Source organism: Hyla sarda, chromosome 2, assembly GCF_029499605.1.
Source record: "Hyla sarda isolate aHylSar1 chromosome 2, aHylSar1.hap1, whole genome shotgun sequence".
NCBI classification, from domain to species: Eukaryota; Metazoa; Chordata; class Amphibia; order Anura; family Hylidae; genus Hyla; species Hyla sarda.
In genome coordinates, this window is record NC_079190.1 from 32,516,412 (window position 1) to 32,538,126 (window position 21,715).

A 21,715-nucleotide genomic window follows, 5' to 3' on the forward strand; every position below is an offset into this window, starting at 1 on the left:
AGTGATAGACAGTCCATACAGAGTGATAGACAGTCCTTACAGTGTGATAGACAGTCCATACAGAGTGATAGACAGTCCATACAGAGTGATAGACAGTCCATAAAGGGTGATAGACAGTCCATACAGAGTGATAGACAGTCCATAAAGGGTGATAGACAGTCCATACAGAGTGATAGACAGTCCATACAGGGTGATAGACAGTACTTACAGTGTGATAGACAGTCCATACAGAGTGATAGACAGTCCATACAGAGTGATAGACAGTCCATACAGAGTGATAGACAGTCTATACAGAGTGATAGACAGTCCTTACAGTGTGATAGACAGTCCATACAGAGTGATAGACAGTCCATACAGAGTGATAGACAGTACTTACAGTGTGATAGACAGTCCATACAGAGTGATAGACAGTCCATACAGAGTGATAGACAGTCCTTACAGTGTGATAGACAGTCCATACAGAGTGATAGACAGTCCATACAGAGTGATAGACAGTCCATACAGAGTGATAGACAGTACTTACAGTGTGATAGACAGTCCATACAGAGTGATAGACAGTCCATACAGAGTGATAGACAGTCTATACAGAGTGATAGACAGTCCATACAGAGTTATAGACAGTACTTACAGTGTGATAGACAGTCCATACAGAGTGATAGACAGTCCATACAGAGTGATAGACAGTCCATACAGAGTTATAGACAGTACTTACAGTGTGATAGACAGTCCGTACAGAGTGATAGACAGTCTATACAGAATAATAGAAAGTCCGTACAGAGTGATAGACAGTCCGTACAGAGTGATAGACAGTCCGTACAGAGTGATAGACAGTCCATACAGAATAATAGGCAGTCTGTACAGAGTGATAGACAGTCCATACAGAGTGATAGACAGTCCGTACAGACAGCGGCGTTGCTAGGGTTGGTGTCACCCGGTGCGGTAGAAAATGGTGTCACCCCATACCTTCCCCCCCCCCTCAGTAAGTTTTTAGCCTGTTGTGACAGACACCACTGTTGTAGCGCATTGTGAGGAATTCCAGTATAATAATCAGATATACCAGTTGCCACAGAATGGGAAAGTGTTAAAGAATTTTTCACCATTTAAATATACAGCTCCCAGAATTACTTAAAGGGGTACTCCACTGGAAAACATTTACTTTTATATCAACTGGTGCCAGAAAGTTAAACAGATTTTTAAATTACTTCTATTTAAAATCTTAATCCTTACAGTCCTTATAAGCTGTTGTATTCTCCACAGGAAGTTGTGTAGTTCTTTCCAGTCTGTCCACAGTGCTCTGTCTGTCCATGTCAGGAACTGTCCAGAGCAGGATAGGTTTACTATGGGGATTTGCTCCTACTATGGACAGTTCTTGACATGGACAGAGGTGTCAGTACAGAGCACTGTGGTCAGACAGAAAATAAATTAAAAAAGAAAAGAACTTCCTGTGAATCACTTATACAGCAGCTAATAAGTACTGGAAGGATTAAGATTTTTAAGTAGAAGTAATTTATAAATCTGTTTAACTTTGTAGCACCAGTTGATAAAAAAAATTTTTCCCAGTAGAGTACCCCTTTATGCAGTGGTGAGGTTATGCTGGGAGTTGTAGTTTCACTTATCATAACTGTAGAACTGACAAGCGACTACAGCTCTGATAGGACATAGAGAGGAGAATACACAATGATATCAGTGACTACAGGTGACATCTTCTCTATAGTGAGGAGAATACACAATGATATCAGTGACTACAGGTGACGTCTTCTCTATAGTGAGGAGAATACACAATGATATCAGTGATTACAGGTGACGTCTTCTCTATAGTGAGGAGAATACACAATGATATCAGTGACTACAGGTGACGTCTTCTCTATAGTGAGCAGAATACACAATGATATCAGTGATTACAGGTGACGTCGTCTCTATAGTGAGGAGAATACACAATGATATCAGTGACTACAGGTGACGTCTTCTCTATAGTGAGGAGAATACACAATGATATCAGTGATTACAGGTGACGTCTTCTCTATAGTGAGGAGAATACACAATGATATCAGTGATTACAGGTGACGTCTTCTCTATAGTGAGGAGAATACACAATGATATCAGTGATTACAGGTGACGTCTTCTCTATAGTGAGGAGAATACACAATGATATCAGTGACTACAGGTGACGTCTTCTCTATAGTGAGGAGAATACACAATGATATCAGTGACTACAGGTGACGTCTTCTCTATAGTCTTCCCTTATCTAATTCAGATGGTACATACTGCCTGGTCCAGCTAAAACTTCTCTCTGCAGAATGTGACGCCCAGACGTCTCCTCACTATGTCAGCGCATTCTCATCCTCTATATGAAAACAAGTATTATTATAAACCTGCCAGACACTGTATCCTCTAAATATAATACTACTATACACTATACTCTTTGATTATAAACCTTCCATACACCATACCCACTGAATATAATACTATCACACACTGTACATTCTGAATATAATACCAACACATACTGTACACTCTGAATATAATACCAACACATACTGTACCCTCTGAATATAAATCTGCCACATACTGTACCCTCTGCATATAATACCGCCACACACTGTACATTCTGAATATAATACCAACACATACTGTACACTCTGAATATAAATCTGCCACATACGGTACCCTCTGAATATACTGCCACATACTGTACCCCTGAATATAAATCTGCCACACACTGTACCCTCTGAATATAAATCTGCCCCATACTGTACCCTCTGAATATAAATCTGCCACATACTGTACCCTCTGAATATACCGCCACACACTGTACCCTCTGAATATAAATCTGCCACATACTGTACCCTCTGAATATAAATCTGGCGGTGTTGCTAGTGGATGATGGGGGTGCTATTACTGGGGAGGTGTTGCTGGAGGATGATAAGGGTGCTACTGGCCATCCCCCCTGGCAGTATCACCCCCATCATCCATCGGCAGGATCGTACTCCTGGCAGGAGCACCCCCATCATCCACCATCAGGATCTGCTGATGGAGGTGCTGCTGCTGGGGGGGTTTGCTGGTGGATGATAAGGGTGCTACTGCCAGGGGGGCGAGCATTAGGTAGGCCGCAGTTCCCCCACTTAAGGTAGGTAGCAGTTCCCCCACATTAGGTAGGTAGCAGTTTCCCCACATTAGGTAGCATAGATTCCCCACATTTGGTACCAGTTACCCAACATTAGGTAGTAATTTCGCCACATTAGCTAGCACAGATTCCACACATTAGGTAGCATAGATTCCACACATTTGGTACCAGTTACCCCATATTAGGTAGTAATTTCCCCAGATTAGGTAACACAGATTCCCCACATTAGGTAGCACAGATTCCACACATTAGGTAGCATAGATTCCACACATTAGGTAGCAGTTTCCCCACATTAGGTAGCACAGATTCCCAACATTAGGTAGCATAGATTCCCCTCATTTGGTAGTAGTTTCCCCTCCATTAGGCTGCAGGTTCCCTTGCCTGTTCCCCACAATAGGTCAATGTCTCCCCACATTAGATCACTGGTTCAAACAAACCCCCCCTCCCCCCACACAAAAAAAAACCCACACACACACAACACAGAGACACACACAGATAGAGAGAGAGAGAGACACACACACACACACAGTCAGAGAGACACACACTCACAGAGAGACATACACACACACACAGAGTCACACACAGACAGAGAGCCACACACAGACAGATATAGCGACAGACACACACAAAAAAAACACACAGAGAGACACACACTCACAGACACACACAGACAGAGACACACAAACAGAGAGAGTGAGACAGACACACACTCACTCACCCATCCAGCGCAGCGCTCCTACTCTCCGGGCGCTCAGCGAGTGACGTCACGTCCTCCTGCGCCAGCCCTGCGGAGGGACATCGGACCGGCGCAACAGAAGACGGGGGGGCGCAGGCCGGTTCACTGTGCAGGTGATGGGGGGAGGGTGGGGGTGCTAGTACGGAGGCGCAACAAGTGAGGACCGGGGGGGGGGGGGGGGCAGGTGATGCTATTACAGAGACAGCGCAAGTGGGGGGGGGGGTGCTGCTAGTACGGAGACAGGCAGCGCAACTGAGGACCGGCGGCGTACCTGGTGTGTGTCACCCGGTGCGGACCGCACCCCCCGCACCCCGGTCGCAACGCCACTGCGTACAGAGTGATAGAAGGTCTGTACAAAGTGAAGGACAGTCCATACAGTCTGAAAGACAGTTCTACAGGTGATAGACAGTCCGTAAGGAGAGACACTCCGTACAGATAATAAACTGTCCATACAGGTGATAGACAGTCCATAAAGGGTGATAGACAGTCCATACAGAGTGATAGACAGTCCATAAAGGGTGATAGACAGTCCATAAAGGGTGATAGACAGTCCATACAGAGTGATAGACAGTCCATAAAGGGTGATAGACAGTCCATACAGGGTGATAGACAGATGATAGACAGTCCATACAGGGTGATAGACAGTTTGAACAGGTGATAGACAGTCTGTAGAGGTGACAGTCTGTAATAGGCATAATGTCAGGACATGCTGGGAGTTGTAGTTTTGCAGCAGCTAAAGATGTACAGTTTCGGCTATAGTCAGGTAAGTAAAGCCGCAGCTTAGTCGGGGGGATGGGAGGTCGGCCATCAGCTCTGCTTCTCTACAGGGTGTACAAATAACTTAAAAAGACTTGGAGAATAATCACCTTTCTATTGTAGAATATATTTTAATGGTGAACAGTTCCAGCTCCTTGCGCACGAGTATCTCCCAGAAACAGATCTGCGTTTGTTCTGATAAAACCGTTCAGGGGGGGGGATGAAAATAAATGTATCTTTGATTTATGATCCTGAGTGAAATTGTCATTGCAATTTATCCTTGTGGTAAGTACATCATGAAACGGTGGAACTACATCGTTAATTCACAGCGCCGCCGCGAGGCCGTAAAGCTGTCACGGCCGGATGAGACGGGCGCAGGGTGTAGACAGAACACACCGTACAAGCGCCACAATAAAATAATTATGGCCACACTAAACAAAACAGCCGTGTGACAGCGCCGGTAAGTGACTCGCGTAAAATGTATTAAAAGGAGTCAATGAGGGTAGAGGTTATTAATGAAGAAGGAAATCAGATCGCGGGGACAGATTCAAGGGTACGAGGGAGCGGCGTCCTCATGGCGGCCTGCGGATATAGGCATCCGACTCATTTCTTCTCGTTTTTGGGAATTAAATCTACTTAGGAAGATATTCATTTTCACATGCAACAAATTTGTTGGTAATGTTTCTGCGGAAGCGGCTCCATTCAGATGCATGGAAGAAAGCTGTTACATGTATGAATGTACCATTAGGACAGTGTTTTCCAACCAGGGTGCCTCCAGCTGTTTCAAAACTACAACTCTCAGCATGCCCGGACAGCCGTTGGCTGTCCGGGCATGCTGGGAGTTGTAGTTTTGCAATAGATGGAGGCACCCTGGTTGGGAAACACTGCCTTCGGGTATGTTCACACTACGGAACTGCAAGGTGGATTCTGCACGGAATGTCCACAAGGTATAACTTATGGATTCCGCGTGGCATCACAATCCCATTGACAGAACTTTTGACGACGATCTGAATTCTGGAAGATTGTGCATGTTCCGTCACATCGTGACTTCTTCAGGGGTGAAGATGTGAGTCTTCACCCCTGAGGAAGTCACTATGTGACGAAACACGTTGGTCCGCTTTCCTCCTAGACCAGGGGTATTCAACTGGCGACCGTGGCCGTCAGTCATCCCGACCACCCGCCGGATCTCCCCTCAATTATTTGTATAGGTGTCGGTAACTCTCATTAAAATACATTTTTTCTATTGCACTCCTTATGGTAAATAAAAAATATTTCCAATATACTTTGTTTAAAAAAAATGAAGTTTACTTGTTTATGATCCCTATGGTCAGTTTGTGTCGCTCTTCCCACTGCTTTCATTGCCTTCACCATATTTTCCGTACTATATGTTGTGTTATCCGATGTTCTGATTTGGTGCTCATGTTTATGTCCTATTATGGCCTCCCAAGGCTCCTGGACCTTTATCTGTTTGATTTTTTCCTGCACACCTTATTTGTGTATTGTTTTCTCTGTTGTTCTCAATAAAATCCTTTTTTGAATGTAAAAAAAAAATAAAAAAATGAAGTTTTCTATGTTTTATTTGTGCTTAAAAAAGAGCACATTATCCCCCATCTTCTGCACAGACTTAGGACCGAAGCCCAAACACAGGAAGTGCAGCCTGGAGTGCTGAGGGGGGGGGGGGTGTCCAGCCTCATCCAATCATAGCTCCTCTCACACTTAACTGCCATATGCTATTGGTTGGACACACCCCCCTCAGCACTCCAGGCTGCACTTCCTGTGTTTGGGCTTCGGTCCTAAGTCTGTGTATAAGATGGGGGGAAATGTGTTCTTTTTTAAGCACAAATAAAACATAGAAAAATTCATTTTTTTTAACCAAAGTACCTATATTAGAAATATTTTTTATTTACCATAAGGAGTGCTATAGCAAAAATTAGTTTTAATGAGAGTGCCCATTTAAGACATCGATACAAATGAAGAGCCGTGGACCGTAGCGATGGAACGTTGTGTCCCCTGCCCGGTCACCCGGCAATTCTCCTGTGATGCCTGCATCATCTTTTCTGGCCAGGCCTGACTAGAAGAGGCCAGAGCAGCGGAGCAAAGATTAGGTACAAATTTGTGTCCCCCACGTGTGACTCTCCAGTTGTTTTAGAACTACAACTCCCATCATGTCCTTCTGTTTGTGCATGATGGGAGTTGTAGTTTGCAACAGCTGGAGAGTCACAGTGGCAAAGTCATGTGGGGGCATTGGGACATCATTAATTCTGGGGACACAGTGGCATCATTAATTCTGGGGGCACAGCAGCATAATTAATTCTGGGGGCACAGTGGCATCATTAATTCTGGGGGCGCAGTGGCATCATTAATCTGGGGGCGCAGCGGCATCATTAATTCTGGGGACACAGCGGCATCATTAATTCTGGGGTACAGTGGCATCATTAATCTGGGGGCACAGCGGCATCATTAATTCTGGGGAACAGCGGCATCATTAGTTTTGTGCAGCACAGCAGCATAATTAATTCTGGGGGCACAGTGGCATCATTAATTCTGGGGGACAGCAGCATAATTAATTCTGGGGCACAGTGGCATCAATAATTCTGGGGCACAGTGGCATCATTAATTCTGGGAACACAGTGGCATCAATAATTCTGGGGCACAGTGGCATCAATAATTCTGGGGCACAGTGGCATCAATAATTCTGGGGCACAGTGGCATAATTAATTTTGGGAACATCATTATTTCTGGGGGCGCACGGTGAACACCGTAAAAAAAACAACAACAAAAAAGGGCAAAATTCGCTAACTTTGGTACAAATAGTGGAATAAAAAAGATCAGAATGTATCGCAAAAATTATACCAATGAAAAGTACTGCTCATCTTGCAAAAAATAAGCCCTCACTCAATGGCAACAGACGAAAAACAAAAAAGTTACGGCTGTTGGAAAATTAATGGCAGGAAAATAATTTTGCTCAGAAAAAGAAAAAGAACATAAAAAGCTACATAAAATGTGTATCGCCATAATCGTACTGACCCACAGAAGAAATGTAACATCACTTTTACCACACAGTGTACACCATAAAAAATTATAAAAAAAAGTTTTTCACAAAAAATGCTGCATGTGTCAACAAAAATGCACCACTTATATATGCACCACAATATGTCGCAAAACAAATCACAGAATCGCTCCGCTCAGAAAAAGCGTTCTAAAGTTATTACCATTTAAAGAGATACATTTAAAAAAAAAGGGGGTTAAGGAAATCTGTCATCAGTATCACCCGCACTAACTGGTCATACAGGCTTGTAGTGCGGATGATACTGATCAAAGTGATACTTACAATGTCCTGACGTTATCGTTGTTTTTCTTTTTATGTAAATGAGGTCCCTCGGGCACAGGCGGAGTTAAAACCAGAGCTCTGGGCACCCCACATGATCTTCTGCCGGGTTGGCGCTCTGCCCGGCTCATCAATATGCCTGGCCTCCCTCCCTGCTCTCGCGGCAGGTTTTCGCCACAGCGCATGCGCCACTTTCAGAGTACACCTGGAAGTGGCGTTAGTTTCAGCCTCATTCACTCTCATGTCTTCATGCATCCTCACACTTCACTGCTGGCCGTGGGAATGAGGCTGAAACTGGCGCCGCTTCAGGGTGTACTCCAGGTACAGGGAGTACACCCGGAACAGGGGTACAGTGTGCTGCAGTATTATATTCAGGGGTACAGTGTCCGGCAGTATTATATTTGGGTACAGTGTGTGGTAGTATTATATTCAGGGGTACAGTGTGCAGTAGTATTATATTCAGGGGTACAGTGTGTGGTGGTAATATATTCTGGGGTACAGTGTGTGGCCGCATTATATTCAGGGGTACAGTGTGTGGCAGTATTATATTCAGGGGTACAGTGTGAGGTAGTATTATATTCAGGGGTACAATGTGAGGCAGTATTATATTCAGGGGTACAGTGGGTGGCAGTATTATATTCAGGGGTACAGTGGGTGGCAGTATTATATTCAGGGGTAAAGTGTGTGGCAGTATTATATTCAGAGGGTACAGTGTGCGGCAGTATTATATTCAGAGGGTACAGTGTGCGGCAGCATTATATTCAGAGGGTACAGTGTGCGGCAGTATTATATTCAGAGGGTACAGTATGTGGAAGTATTATATTCAGAGGGTACAGTGTGCGATAGTATATTCAGGGGTACAGTATGTGGAAGTATTATATTCAGAGGGTACAGTGTGCGGTAGTATATTCAGGGGTACAGTGTGTGGCAGTATTATATTCAGGGGTACAGTGTGTGGCAGTATTATATTCAGGGGTACAGTGTGTGGTAATATTATATTCATGGGTACAGTGTGCGGCAGTATTATATTGAGAGGGTACAGTGTGTGGCAGTATTATATTGAGAGGGTACAGTATGTGGAAGTATTATATTCAGAGGGTACAGTGTGCGGCAGTATTATATTCAGGCGTACAGTGTGCGGCAGTATTATATTCAGGGGTACAGTGTATGGCAGTATTATATTCATAGGGTACAGTGTGCCGCAGTTTTATATTCAGGGGCACAGTATGTGGTAGTATTATATTCAGGGGTACAGTGTGTTGTAGTATTATATTCAGGGGTACAGTGTGTGGCAGTATTATATTCAGGGGTACAGTGTGTGGCAGTATTATATTCAGGGGTACAGTGTGCGGCAGTATTATATTTAGGGGTACAGTTCTTGGCAGTATTGTATTCAGAGGGTACAGTGTGCGGCAGTATTATATTCAGAGGGTACAGTGTGCGGCAGTATTATATTCAGAGGGTACAGTGTGTGGCAGTATTATATTCAGGGGCACAGTGTGTGGCAGTATTCAGGTCATACATCCTCCACACTTCAGTCGCTCGTTTGCGCTTTCCTTCATGTCACTGAGGCTGCTAGGTGTGACCCAGGCCTTAGCGTTCTGCTCGGACCTTTACCGGATGTCAGACCTGAGCCCTAGACTATAGGTTGTACTCTAGTGCAGAATGAACATCCATTTTGCGCCTTATCTTGTGCACCTTATAAAGTGGATGTTGTTTACATATTGTTTAGTATTGTGACTATTTAGTACTATGTAGGTACTGGAGTGTTTGAAATATAGAATGTTTTCCATCTACACTCATCTATTGATTGTGTAGTATTATTGCATTTATTTATTATTAGTAGGTATTGAGTATTACTCTTTCAGTTGGTTGCATGATATACAGCCCTATGCTTTTTGCAGCATTCAGGAACGTCCAATATGGCTTATTCACTGCTATATTCGGACATGCGCCATAAATCTACAGCACTGCAGCGAGGTATTTCACGTAGAGCGCTGTACATTCATGGCACGGCTATGAAGCAAGCTCTTTAACCCTTTAGATGTCGTGATCAATATAGATGTCCTGATCATGGCATCTTTAGGGGAAATGTCACATGTTGGTGGGTTCGGAAGGGCTCATCGGACCCCCGCAGTTTCAGGAGGTTTTCTCTTTGACCTAAGGTGTAAAACCTTAGACCTTTTAATACCGCCAGGTTAAATCGTTTGGTTCTGACTAACTACTGTTGACAGGGAAATCAGGTCTGATCTCTTTGATGATCTGGTTTCTGGTACCCTTAGGAAAAACATTTCATACCTTTATGAGGTGCTAAGGTCTAAGCCGGTCTCATCATCTCCACAAAACGCTGTTGGCGATACCTGGTTTTCCCGAAGCTTGCCTTGACGGGTCTTGTGGACATGCGTAAGCTTCTTCACCAGGCCATATATGCATTTCAGATCCCTGATCTCTATCATGGCTTATGGCTTTGTCCTAATATCCATGGCTTTTGGAGGTCCTCTTTTACATAGGAGATTTTGGGACAGGAGATGGGGAAGGGATTTCTCATTTACCCCTCAATGGTTCATGTTATTCTCTTGGGAGCTGTGAATAAAGCCTGCATAGTGACGACATTACCACATTAGTGCAACTCACAAAACAACTCAATGGGGGTAATTTACTAAGATATGTGGGATGTAGTTCATTTTTTAGTTTTTATTTTTTTGCTTGACTCCGCCAAATTTCTTAAATGGTCGCATTTGATACATTTTGAGGAGTGCACACTTTCTGAAATTTCACTCTTCAGATACACCAAAAAGCGAAGCTAAGTCTGGGATGGGGTTGTTAAACGACTTTTTAGTGGTTTTTGCAACTTTTTTTGTGCCTTTTTAACCCCTTAATGACGCAGGACTTAATATACGTCCTGGTGTGGTGGTACTTAACGCACCAGGACGTACATTTAAGGGGTTAAAAAGGCACAAAAAAAGTAGCAAAAAACACCAAAAAGTCACTTAACAACCCCATCCCAGACTTAGCTTAGCTTTTTGGTTTATGTGAAGAGTGAAATTTCAGAAAATGTGACCTCCACAAAATTTATCAAACGCAACCATTTAATAAATTTGGCGGAGTCACGCAAAAACCGCGAGCACCAGGGTTGTGCTCGCATCATGCACGGCATTTCCTGGCTGCTATCAGCAGCCAGGGACCCGCCGGTAATGGCGGACATAAGCGATCAAGCTTATGTCTGCCATTAACCCCTCAGATACCGTGATCAATACAGATCACCGCATCTGCGGCAGTGCGGTCGGTAAAATGGATGATCGGATCATCCGTGGAGCTGCCGCGGGGATCCGATCATCCATCATGGTGGCCGGAGGTCCCTTCACCTGCCTCCGCCTGGCTCTAGGGGTCTTCTGCTCTGGTCTGAGATCGAGCAGACCAGAGCAGAAGAGTGCCGATAACACTGACCAGTGCTGTGTCCTATAAAGAGCACTGAACAGTATTAGCAATCAAGTGATTGCTATAAATAGTCCCCTAAAAAAATTTTAAAAATCCCCTCACCCTATAAAAATGTAAATTTTCCCTTTTTCCATTTTACCCCCAAAAAAGTCTAAAAAAATAAAATAAATGAATTAACATATATGGTATCGCCGCGTGCGTAAATGTCCAAACTATCAAAATATAATAACGTAAAAAAAATAAAAATTTAAATAAAAAATGTATTAAAATTTTTCTATACACAAATATGGTATCAATAAAAAGTACAGATCACGGCGCAAAAAAAGAGCCCCCATACCGCCGCTTGTACAGTGTGAAACCTCCAAAATTAGCAAAATGTAAGTTTTCTTTGAAATTTCCCCACACAAATAGTATTTTTTTGGTTGCGGTTCCAGTTGATAAATTCATTACCACTGCACAAGACTAACCTTAAAGGGGTATTCCAGGCAAAACCTTTTTTTATATATATCAACTGGCTCCGGAAAGTTAAACAGATTTGTAAATTACTTCTATTAAAAAATCTTAATCCTTCCAATAGTTATTAGCTTCTGAAGTTTTCTGTCTAACTGCTCAATGATGATGTCACGTCCCGGCAGCTGTGCATGATGGGAGAATATCCCCATAGGAACTGCACAGCTCCCGGGACGTGAGTCATCAGAAAGCAGTTAGACAGAAAACAACAACTCAACTTCAGAAGCTAATAACTATTGGAAGGATTAAGATTTTTTATTAGAAGTAATTTACAAATCTGTTTAACTTTCCGGAGCCAGTTTATATATCAAAAAAAAGTTTTGGCCTGGAATACCCCTTTAACACTCTGTACACTCTTAAAAAAAAGGTGTAACCAAAAAGTCGCCAAAAATTGCTTGAGGTACAGCGCTGCGCCAAAATAGAGGAAAATCTACACACATAAACAGCTCTAATGACAATAATTGCCCCCAATGTTCCCTATGGGTGGGAAGTTGCAGCTTTTATATTTTTTTAAATAATTTTTTAAAATTTGATGGGAGTTGTAGTTTTACAACAGCTGGAGGCACACTGGTTGGGAAACACTGCATTAAACAGCTGCCCAGCTGTTTTTTTCTACTGTGTTGTAAAACAGAATAGATAAGACAAGTTTTCCTTTAGCCGCGATCCTACATCCAGACTGACTGCGGATCATGGGGTTCGTGTTGTTCTCATGGTCAGTGCCGGCAATCAATGCCCTGTACATAGTGAAAGGCAATCACCATAGTAATGTATAGGGGCCTGATGAGGACGAAGCGGAGAAGATTTATGTGAACCGGCTGATGATTTCCTCCCAGGATCGTCTGCTCGCTGAGGTCCGGTTGGCGGCTGACATCTTATTAATCAGTGTGCAGGTCGTCGCTGCTCCCGTTCCTGCTCGTCTTGCAATCAGCGCAGGCCGCACGAGCAGCAGGCTGTCATTTATAGAAATTATATTGGATGCTGTTTGGAGCTCAGGAGCGTAACATTGGGAAACATCTGCATCCAACAAACAGCGCGGTAATAAATAGATTGGTTTTTATTGTTTTTTTGTTTTGGACTAAATTAACATTTAAAGGGGTACTCGGGTGGAAAATTTTTTTTTTAAATCAACTGGTGCCAGAAAGTTAAACTGATTTGTAAATTACTTCTATTAAAAAATCTTTACCCTTCCAGTACTTTTTAGCAGCTGTATGCTACAGAGGAAACACGTATCCACTTCTCAACATAATCAGAACACAGGTGTGCACGAAATGGGTGGCTTCCCTATGTCTATCTCAGGGCTCCGTCTCCTGAGTGCAGTAAACCATATATATAGAAAATAGACATAGACTGGGAATTGCACTTAAAAAGTTCTTTATCTCCAAATTTATCCATATACACAACAGTAGAGAGATATACAGAACATAATCACCCGGTGTTCTGTATATCTCTCTACTGTTGTGTATATGGATAAATTTGGAGATAAAGAACTTTTTAAGTGCAATTCCCAGTCTATGTCTATTTTCTATATATATGCTACAGAGGAATTTCTTTTTTGTCTTGTCCACAGTGCTCTCTGCTGACACCTGATGCCCGTATCAGGAACTGTCCAGAGCAGGAGAAAATCCCCATTGCAAACCTATGCTGCTCTGGACAGTTCCTCACACGGGAAGCAGGTGTCAGCAGAGAGCACTGTGGACAAGACAAAAAGCATAAAGCTGCTAATAAGTACTGGAAGGATTAAGATTTTTAAATAGATTTAATTTACAAATCTGTTTAACTTTCTGGCACCAGTTCAGTACCCCTTTAAAGTGCCCCCGTCATAAGATAAGATCTTATATACAGGCATATTACAGATGCAAAGTATTTTCAATCCAGCTTTAGGGTAGGGTCACACCTAGCGCATTCGCAGCGTATTTTGCAATGCGGACAGTCACAAGAGCGAGCTCCCTGTTGCGACTGGTATCTCTGTGTGTCTGCTCATATTGGCGGATTTCCTGCAGTGCATCTGCTACAAGCAGGCACTGTGTCTACAGCGCCACACAAATGAACTGGTGCTAGAAAGTTATACAGATTTGTAAATTACTTCTATTAAAAAATCCTTATCCTTCCAGTACTTATCAGCAGCTGTATACTACAGAGGAAGTTGAGCTGTTCTTTTCTATCTGACCTCAGTGCTCTCTGCTGACACCTCTGTCCTTGTCAGGAACTGTCCAGAGCAGGAGAGGTTTGCTATGGGGATTTGCTCCTACTCTGGACAGTTCCTGACATGGACAGAGGTGGCATCAGAGAGCACTGTGGTTAGACTGAAAAGAGCTACACAACTTCCTGTGGAGCATACAGCAGCTGATAAGTTCTGGAAGGGTTAAGATTTTTTAATAGAAGCCATTTACAAATCTGTATAACTTTCTAGCACCAGTTCATCTAAAAAAAAAAGTACCCCTTTAATGATGTAGCCAATTTTAATTTTGGTGGTTTTTTTTCCCCTCCCTCCTCATCTTATAAGAGCCATAAGGGCCCATACGCACTAGATCATTTCTGATTTGAGAATTTGCACTCTGTAGATGGAAATTCCAATGCAGCAGTCCCCCATTGTTTATAATGGAATTCTGCTGCACCGTGCACACTGCAGAAGTCCGCCAGGGAAATTCAAGTTCCCGGTCCTTTGCCGTCGGTGGAGGAGGGTGTCCTGGTGCCGACGGCTCTTGCTGTGCACTGGGATGTATGGTTCGAATATTCTGGAGTGTGAACTTCCATCTACAGAGCCGTATAAGGGCTTGTTTTTTGTGGGAACAATTGTACTTTTTATTGGCAATACAATTTACTGCAAATAAAAATTAATATTTCTGAGGCAAAATTGAAAAAGAACGGGTTGGGTTGTGGTTTGTTTTCACGACGTTCACTGTGCGATGACATTTACCATACATGTTGTTATCTGTATTTCTCAGGTTGGTACGATCGCAATGATACCCAATTTGTATCATTCCCGTCATGTTTTTACTACATTTAAAAAAATTCTGTAGATGGAAATTCCGATGCAGCAGTCCCCCATTGTTTATAAAAAAGCATTTTTTTATTTTTATTTGTCCTTTTACTGACCCCCTCTAACTTTTTCACTTTTCTGTCTACAAAGCTGAATGGAGGCTTATTTTTCTGCAGTATAATCTTTAGTTTTGTTTTAGTAGTTTTTACTTTTTGATCACTTTTTCTTCAATTTTTTATGTGATCTGATGAGAGCATTTGGCTGTCCTGGAATGTTGCATGACACAGTGGGGTTAAACCAGCCCTTTAGAGCAGTGTTTCCCAACCAGGGTGCCTCCAGCTGTGGCTAAACTACAACTCCCAGCAAGCCCGGACAGCCTTCGGCTGTCCGGGCATGCTGGGAGTTGTAGTTTTGCAGCAGCTGGAGGCACACTGGTTGGGAAACACTTGGTTTAATGAAGTGAGGGGGCTAATCCTGTAATGCCATTGGCGTCCCTACCATGTAATTACAGCATTTAATGCATTAGAGTTCCTATGGTTTATTGATGCCCCCAATAGGGCCTAATGGGACGGTGATAAGTTTTACACTGAACAGACATTATACCCTTCAGTACAGAAGTATAAGGGTGCGTTCGCACAGGGCGTATACGCAGCGTATTTCCCGCTGCTGCCGTAAATTTTGCGCAGCGTCAAATACGCTGCGTATACGCCCTGTGGGAACGCACCCTAACAGTGTATTTTAGAAGAAATTGAACGATGTCATGAGTAGACGTTTAAAAAAAAAAAAAAAATTATAAAAATAACTAGGCATAGTCCAAACTATAATGTCATCATGTGACTTATCCCGCATGACTGTAGCTGGCTCTATTACAAGATTCCCGGGAACAAGCATTCCTGGGGATGCTTATTCATTTGAAAGCGGAGAGCCGGCAGAATATGGACCACTTGGAATTGTGCTGTCTCATAGACGGCAATGCATATCCGTGCGGACCCCGCAGAAAGAGTAGACCTGTTTATTCTTTCTGCGGATACCAAAATTTGAATTTCTGGCGTGGAAATTCTGCCGTAGGAACAGGGCAGCAGAATCCCATTGATATCAATGGGACTCTGCTGCTGCAGAATCTTCCTGTGGAATCCTAATGCGAAATTACGCACAGTAAACATAGCCTTTAAAAGTACCTCTCATGAGCTTGTTACATTTTATAATCCTCCCAGTTCACTGTCCCCCATCATGAATCCACCCCCTGCCTTTATTTTTATTATTTGTTAGTTTTCTACCTTGATATTGCTCTGTATTTTCTGCTCAGTCAGATTCACAGACTGGGAAGGGGCGTTCCCCAGCAGGTGTGACATCATGTGAAGCCATACAGGGGAGAACTTCCTCCCTCACCCTGCTACACACAGCCCAGAGCAGTTCAGTGTGAGATAAGCTATGATTGGCTAAAGCTGCACCCCCTTCCCCTCAGAATTTCCTGATTTTGGACTTTTGCCAGGTCAGCAGGAGTCCAAAGTATGTGCAAAAGATGGGGGTGGGGGGTTGGACAAGTAGGGAGACACCTAGTGGCAGCTTTTTTAAACACCAATAACACATAGAAAACTTAATTTTGTTTAAACAAAGTGTATTAGAAAGATGTTTTATTTACCATAAGGAGTGCAATAGCAAAAATTTGTTTTAATAATGGTGCCCATTTAAAGGCTGTGTTCATTTGTTCAGGTTTTCAGTTGTAATTATTGAATGCCAAGCCAGGAACAGTTCATAAATGGGGGACACATATAAAAGCAAGAGTGGGACTTGGTCTGTTTTCAGATCTAATTTTGGCTTTGTTTCTAATAATTCCAATTAAAAACCTGAACGTGTGAACACAGCCCTCATCTTTCATTTTAATTTTTGGAAAGAAAACATCTATTCATCAGGTGTACATCTATAGGTGTCCTGGAAAACAAAGTCATCCTTATAGTAATCCTGCTCTTTCTTACAGCAAAAATGACTGAACGAACTCAGAAGAGAAAGTTTCCTGATGATGGTCGTAGCTCCGCTGCTAATTCACCTACCCGGGTAAGTTCCCTTTATATGACTCTTTCCATGCAATCTTAAAGGGGTACTACTGTGGAAAACTTTTTTCTTTTTTTTATCAACTGGTGCCAGAAAGTTAAACAGATTTGTAAATTACTTCTGTTAAAAAATCTTAATCCTTCCAGTACTTTTTAGGGGCTGTATACTACAGAGGAAATGTTTATCTTTTTGGATTTCTCTTATGTCACGACCACGGTGCTCTCTGCTGACCTCTTCTGTTCATTTTAGGAACTGTCCAGAGCAGGAGAAAATCCCCATAGCAAACATATGCTGCTCTGGACAGTTCCTAAAATGGACAGCAGAGGTCAGCAGAGAGCACTGTGGTCGTGACATAAGAGAAATCCAAAAAGATAAGCATTTCCTCTGTAGTATACAGCCCCTAAAAAGTACTAGAAGGATTACGATTTTTTAATAGAAGTAATTTACAAATCTGTTTAACTTTCTGGCACCAGTTGATAAAAAAAAAAGAGGTACTCCACCGGAAAACATCTTATCCCCTAATCAAAGGATAGTGGATAAGATGTCTGATCATGGGGGCATACATAGTAGCCGTCACACCCCCTCCCATAGACATGAATGGAGGAGCATGGAGTGACCTCACGAAGGCGGGGTAGTAGCCGTCACGCCCCCTCCCATAGACATGAATGGGGATGGTGTGGTGGTTGTAGTGGCTAGTCATCCGGCACGGAGCGGAGCACGCTCTGTGCGCCGCATGACAGGGGTGCCGCAGAGGAGATCACGGGGGTCCCCAGCGGCAGGTCATCTACGATCAGACACTGCCCCTTTAAAGGGACCTGTCATCACTTTCATGCTGCCTGAACCACAAGTCATCTAGGTGATCCCCGGTCTGCCTGACCTGGGATGATTTATAGGTCTCTCCCTATACCCAAACAAAGAGAGGTCCTACCGATCAAGGCTGGTGGGATTTGTGATCCAGGGGCAGCATAAGTGCAAGCGATGACAGGTTCCCTTTAAAGTCAATGTCCACCCATGTACAACTTTCTGCTTTTACTTTTAATATCACTAGTTCAAAAATTCTCATTCATTCCATAATATGTGGGACCTTTAAAAGGTGTGCGCACTTTTTTTTTAAAATCTATTTATTTCAAAACAAATTAAATCAAAAGCCACCTTCCTGTGTGAGGTAAGTCACATGACACTCTGAGACACGACCAATTACTACTCCTCCTGCCTTCATTGTTTCCGACAAAAATGTAATAGTGTGGAAACTTTTTGAACGTCCCATCTGTGAAGTGGTCACAGTTCTGTCTGGTACTGAACTCCGGCTTTTTTTCATTGACAGAGTAAAATTTTATTTGCCTGCAGTCACCACTAGGAGGTGTTTAGGAGGAAATTGCAAGATGTTGGATGTTCTGAGACCCAGTCTTAAAGGGGTTCTCCAGAGGGCAAAAAAAAAATTTAAATCAACTGGTGGCAGAAAGTTATACAGATTTGTAAATTACTTCTATTAAAAAATCTTAATCCTTCCAGTACTTAGCTGCTGTATGCTCCAGAGGAAGTTCTGTTGTTCTTTCCAGTTTCTGTTCTTGTTCTTACTGTACATTGTGTCACGTTGGGCAGGGATAGAGTGCAGAAGGGATAAACCTGCCCACACCCTCTCTCCCTGCCTACTTGCGTACCCGTCCTAAACAACGGGTCCACAACCACAAGAACGGTCCCTACCTAACTATGTGCAGGGACTGACAAAGAGCAGGAGCAAATCCCCATAGCAAACTTGTTCTGCTACTGACAGTTCCTGACATGGACAGAGGTGTCAGCAGAGAGCACTGTGGTCAGACAGAAAAGAACTACACAACCTCCTCTGGAGCATACAGCAGCTGATAAGTACTGGAAGGATTAGGATTTTTTAATAGAAGTCGTTTACAAATCTGTTTAACTTTCTGGTACCAATTTATTTAAAAATACTTTTTCACTTGAAGTACCCCTTTAAAGCTAAATCTGTGCCTCCCCCCTAGCCCCCCCTGAGTGCATGTGCTAGTGTATTTTATATTGACATGCTACCTATACATACAAATGTAAATATATTTACTGTAGTGTAATCTAATGTTATTATTGTTGAATCCATTGCTCGACATCTTATGATCTTGCTTTCTTCTATGGCTGGACGGGCTATAGAGCACCATTGTACTCTGCTTGTTTAGACCACCTTCCCTTTGAAGCCAATAATAAAAGACCTTACAGATAGCTCATAATAGTCGAACAAATGGCAGCCGAATTTGTATTGCGTCAATCAGCTTATGTGGATCTAATGTTATATTAGGGATGCAACCTGTTTTTGGTGTATTTATAGCTTGGACATTTATGACATATCTGAAGCATGCTGTAAATGTCTGCTTGATATACACCTGTAGTGTGCGCCATCATGTACGGGACACTACATCATTTTCTTGGCTAGGCTCTCAAACTCGCCCGGTGCTATTGTACAATCCAGACCAGTGTCTCCCAACCAGGGTGCCCCCAGCTGTTGCAAAACTACAACTCCCAGCATGCCCGGACAGCCTTCGGCTGTCCGGGCATGCTGGAAGTTGTAGTTTTGCAACAGCTGGAGGCACCCTGGTTGGGAAACACTGATCCAGACGGCGATGTGTACTTTTTGTATGGCTTCTCATTTGTATCTCAGCCTCAGGCCGGATGCGATAAATGTATAGTGAGCGGCAATGCATACAGAACTGTATGCATCGCAGCTCACTTCACATTTGGTAGGCTGGGTTCTCTCGCCATTGGACTGGTGCGATCCAGACATTTTGTACATGAGCAACAATGTGTTCGGTATACATCACTGCATTTACATTTGCCACGCTTACACATGTATCGCATGCAGCCCCGGGAATGTAAAGTGAGCAGTGATGCACATCGTATACATTGTTGCTCACGCACACATTGTCTGGATTGTACCTGCCCAGCACTGAAAGTACTGTATCACTGCTCACTTGTATCTTGGCCCCAGAAACAGCTGTACATTCACCAGGTCGGGTGCTCCCAAACCATGATGTATACGTTACTTAATGCATTGTTGCATAGTACTGTACAGGAGTAGGGAATCTGAGGATAAACAGAAGTTTCTGTTCTTGTTCTTACTGTACATTGTGTCACGTTGGGCAGGGATAGAGTGCAGAAGGGATAACCCTGCCCACACCCTCTGTCCCTGCCTACCTGTGTACCCGTCCTAAACAATGGGTCCACAACCACAAGGACAGTCCCTACCTAACTACGTGCAAGGACAAGTCAAAATAATAAAATACAATACAGTAGGTGTCGGGAAAAGCTGGAGGCACACAAAATTAATAGAAATAAATCTAAACACACACACACACACACTGAAATTGTAGTCAGACAGGCCGGTTTAGCAACAGATAGTAAACAAGATACCGATACATAGAAGCAGAGCCAAGATCAATATCCAAAAATTCAGAGTACAACTATGCTGGTTACTCAAAACTAGTTCTTTCACTGGCAACTAAAAACAGAGTGAGCTGGACTTAAATGTTCTAGCTGTTAGTCTGTTTAGCTGTTACAGCCCAGAATATCTAGGGCATAGCCAAGCAACCAGGCCAAGCCAAACCTCAGTCCCTTCGAGTTCTTACACATTGTGGGGCCTGCTTTGCCTATAGAGTAACCCGCCACCAATAATGTTGGCAGAAACTCTACCCTTAGGCATTACCACTATCGGTCCCCAACCAGCCTGTTGATAGGCAATCACCCTATCCATGGAAGTGCGGCCATCACTTCATATATCCTCTGTCTGGACGAGTCGGGTTACAAGTCTGATTGGGTGATCCTTGTTCTCCTCGGGGTTCAAGTTTTAGAGGTGGAACTCTATAATATATATTTATAGATATACCATGAATGTCCAGGGTGGGAGTAGCCCTATAAACACCCCCCCCCCCCCTCTTCTAATGTCTGTATTATTGAAAAATCAAAAAAATTCATCCTGTCTTTCAGTTTCGATCTCTGAATCCCGATCGAGACCGACAGAGATGCCTTGGAGATGAAGCCGGAACTTCCAGGGACAGCAGTAATGGCAGCAGCAGCCAAGCAAGCAGCACAGTGTGTATGTATTCCTGCTTTCACTATATGTATTTCTACTCATTGCGTGGAACAGTGGTCTGTAAACTGTGGCCCTTCAGATGTTGCAAAACTACAACTCCTATCATGCCCGGACAGCCGTTGGCTGTCCGGGCATGATAGGAGTTGTAGTTTTGCAACATCTGAAGAGCCACAGTTTGGAGACCACTGGCATGGAATCATGTGAACCTAAAAGGAGGTCTTAGAATATCTAAAAAAGTCACCATCAAGTCTTGGGCCATGTTCCTGAAAGTGGAACCTGCTTCTGTATAAGGCTGCTTTCACACTATAAAGTTCTTCCGTTTTAAAGAGCCGTTATATTGTTCCGTTATGAAAACCCTTAAAAACAGCAGTTACAAAATCCCATTAAAGTCTATGGGATTTTTACATTATCTATTTTAACTCATCATAGCCCGTTATTAATAAAGGACGTTATTTGTGACGGGAAAAGTAACGAGAGAAATAGTGCATCCCATAGACTATTATGGGATTTTGTAACGGCCGTTTAACGTCTGATTTTTTAGGGTATACATAACGGAACATTATGACGGCTCTTTAAAACGGAAGAACTTTACAGTGTGAAAGCAGCCTAAGTCCCATTCATGACAATGTAAAGTACCTGAAAGGTGAATCAGTGAATAGCAGTTACTGCATTCTGACTGGGAATTAGATGGCTTTAAAGCA

General features: G+C 43.1%; 1 protein-coding gene across 5 annotated transcripts in view; it reads left to right on the top strand.

The window, feature by feature from the left end:
• Window positions 1-21,715, top strand: part of PIWIL4 (piwi like RNA-mediated gene silencing 4) — a 319,725-nt gene that overhangs the window by 64,938 nt on the left and 233,072 nt on the right. For all 5 annotated transcript variants that reach the window (XM_056561503.1, XM_056561500.1, XM_056561501.1 and 2 more), the window contains 2 exons: window positions 16,851-16,927; window positions 20,909-21,017. In XM_056561503.1, coding sequence (XP_056417478.1) covers window positions 16,856-16,927; window positions 20,909-21,017 — 181 coding nt within the window. In that variant the 5' untranslated portion in view covers window positions 16,851-16,855. The remainder of the gene's footprint in view (window positions 1-16,850; window positions 16,928-20,908; window positions 21,018-21,715) is intronic.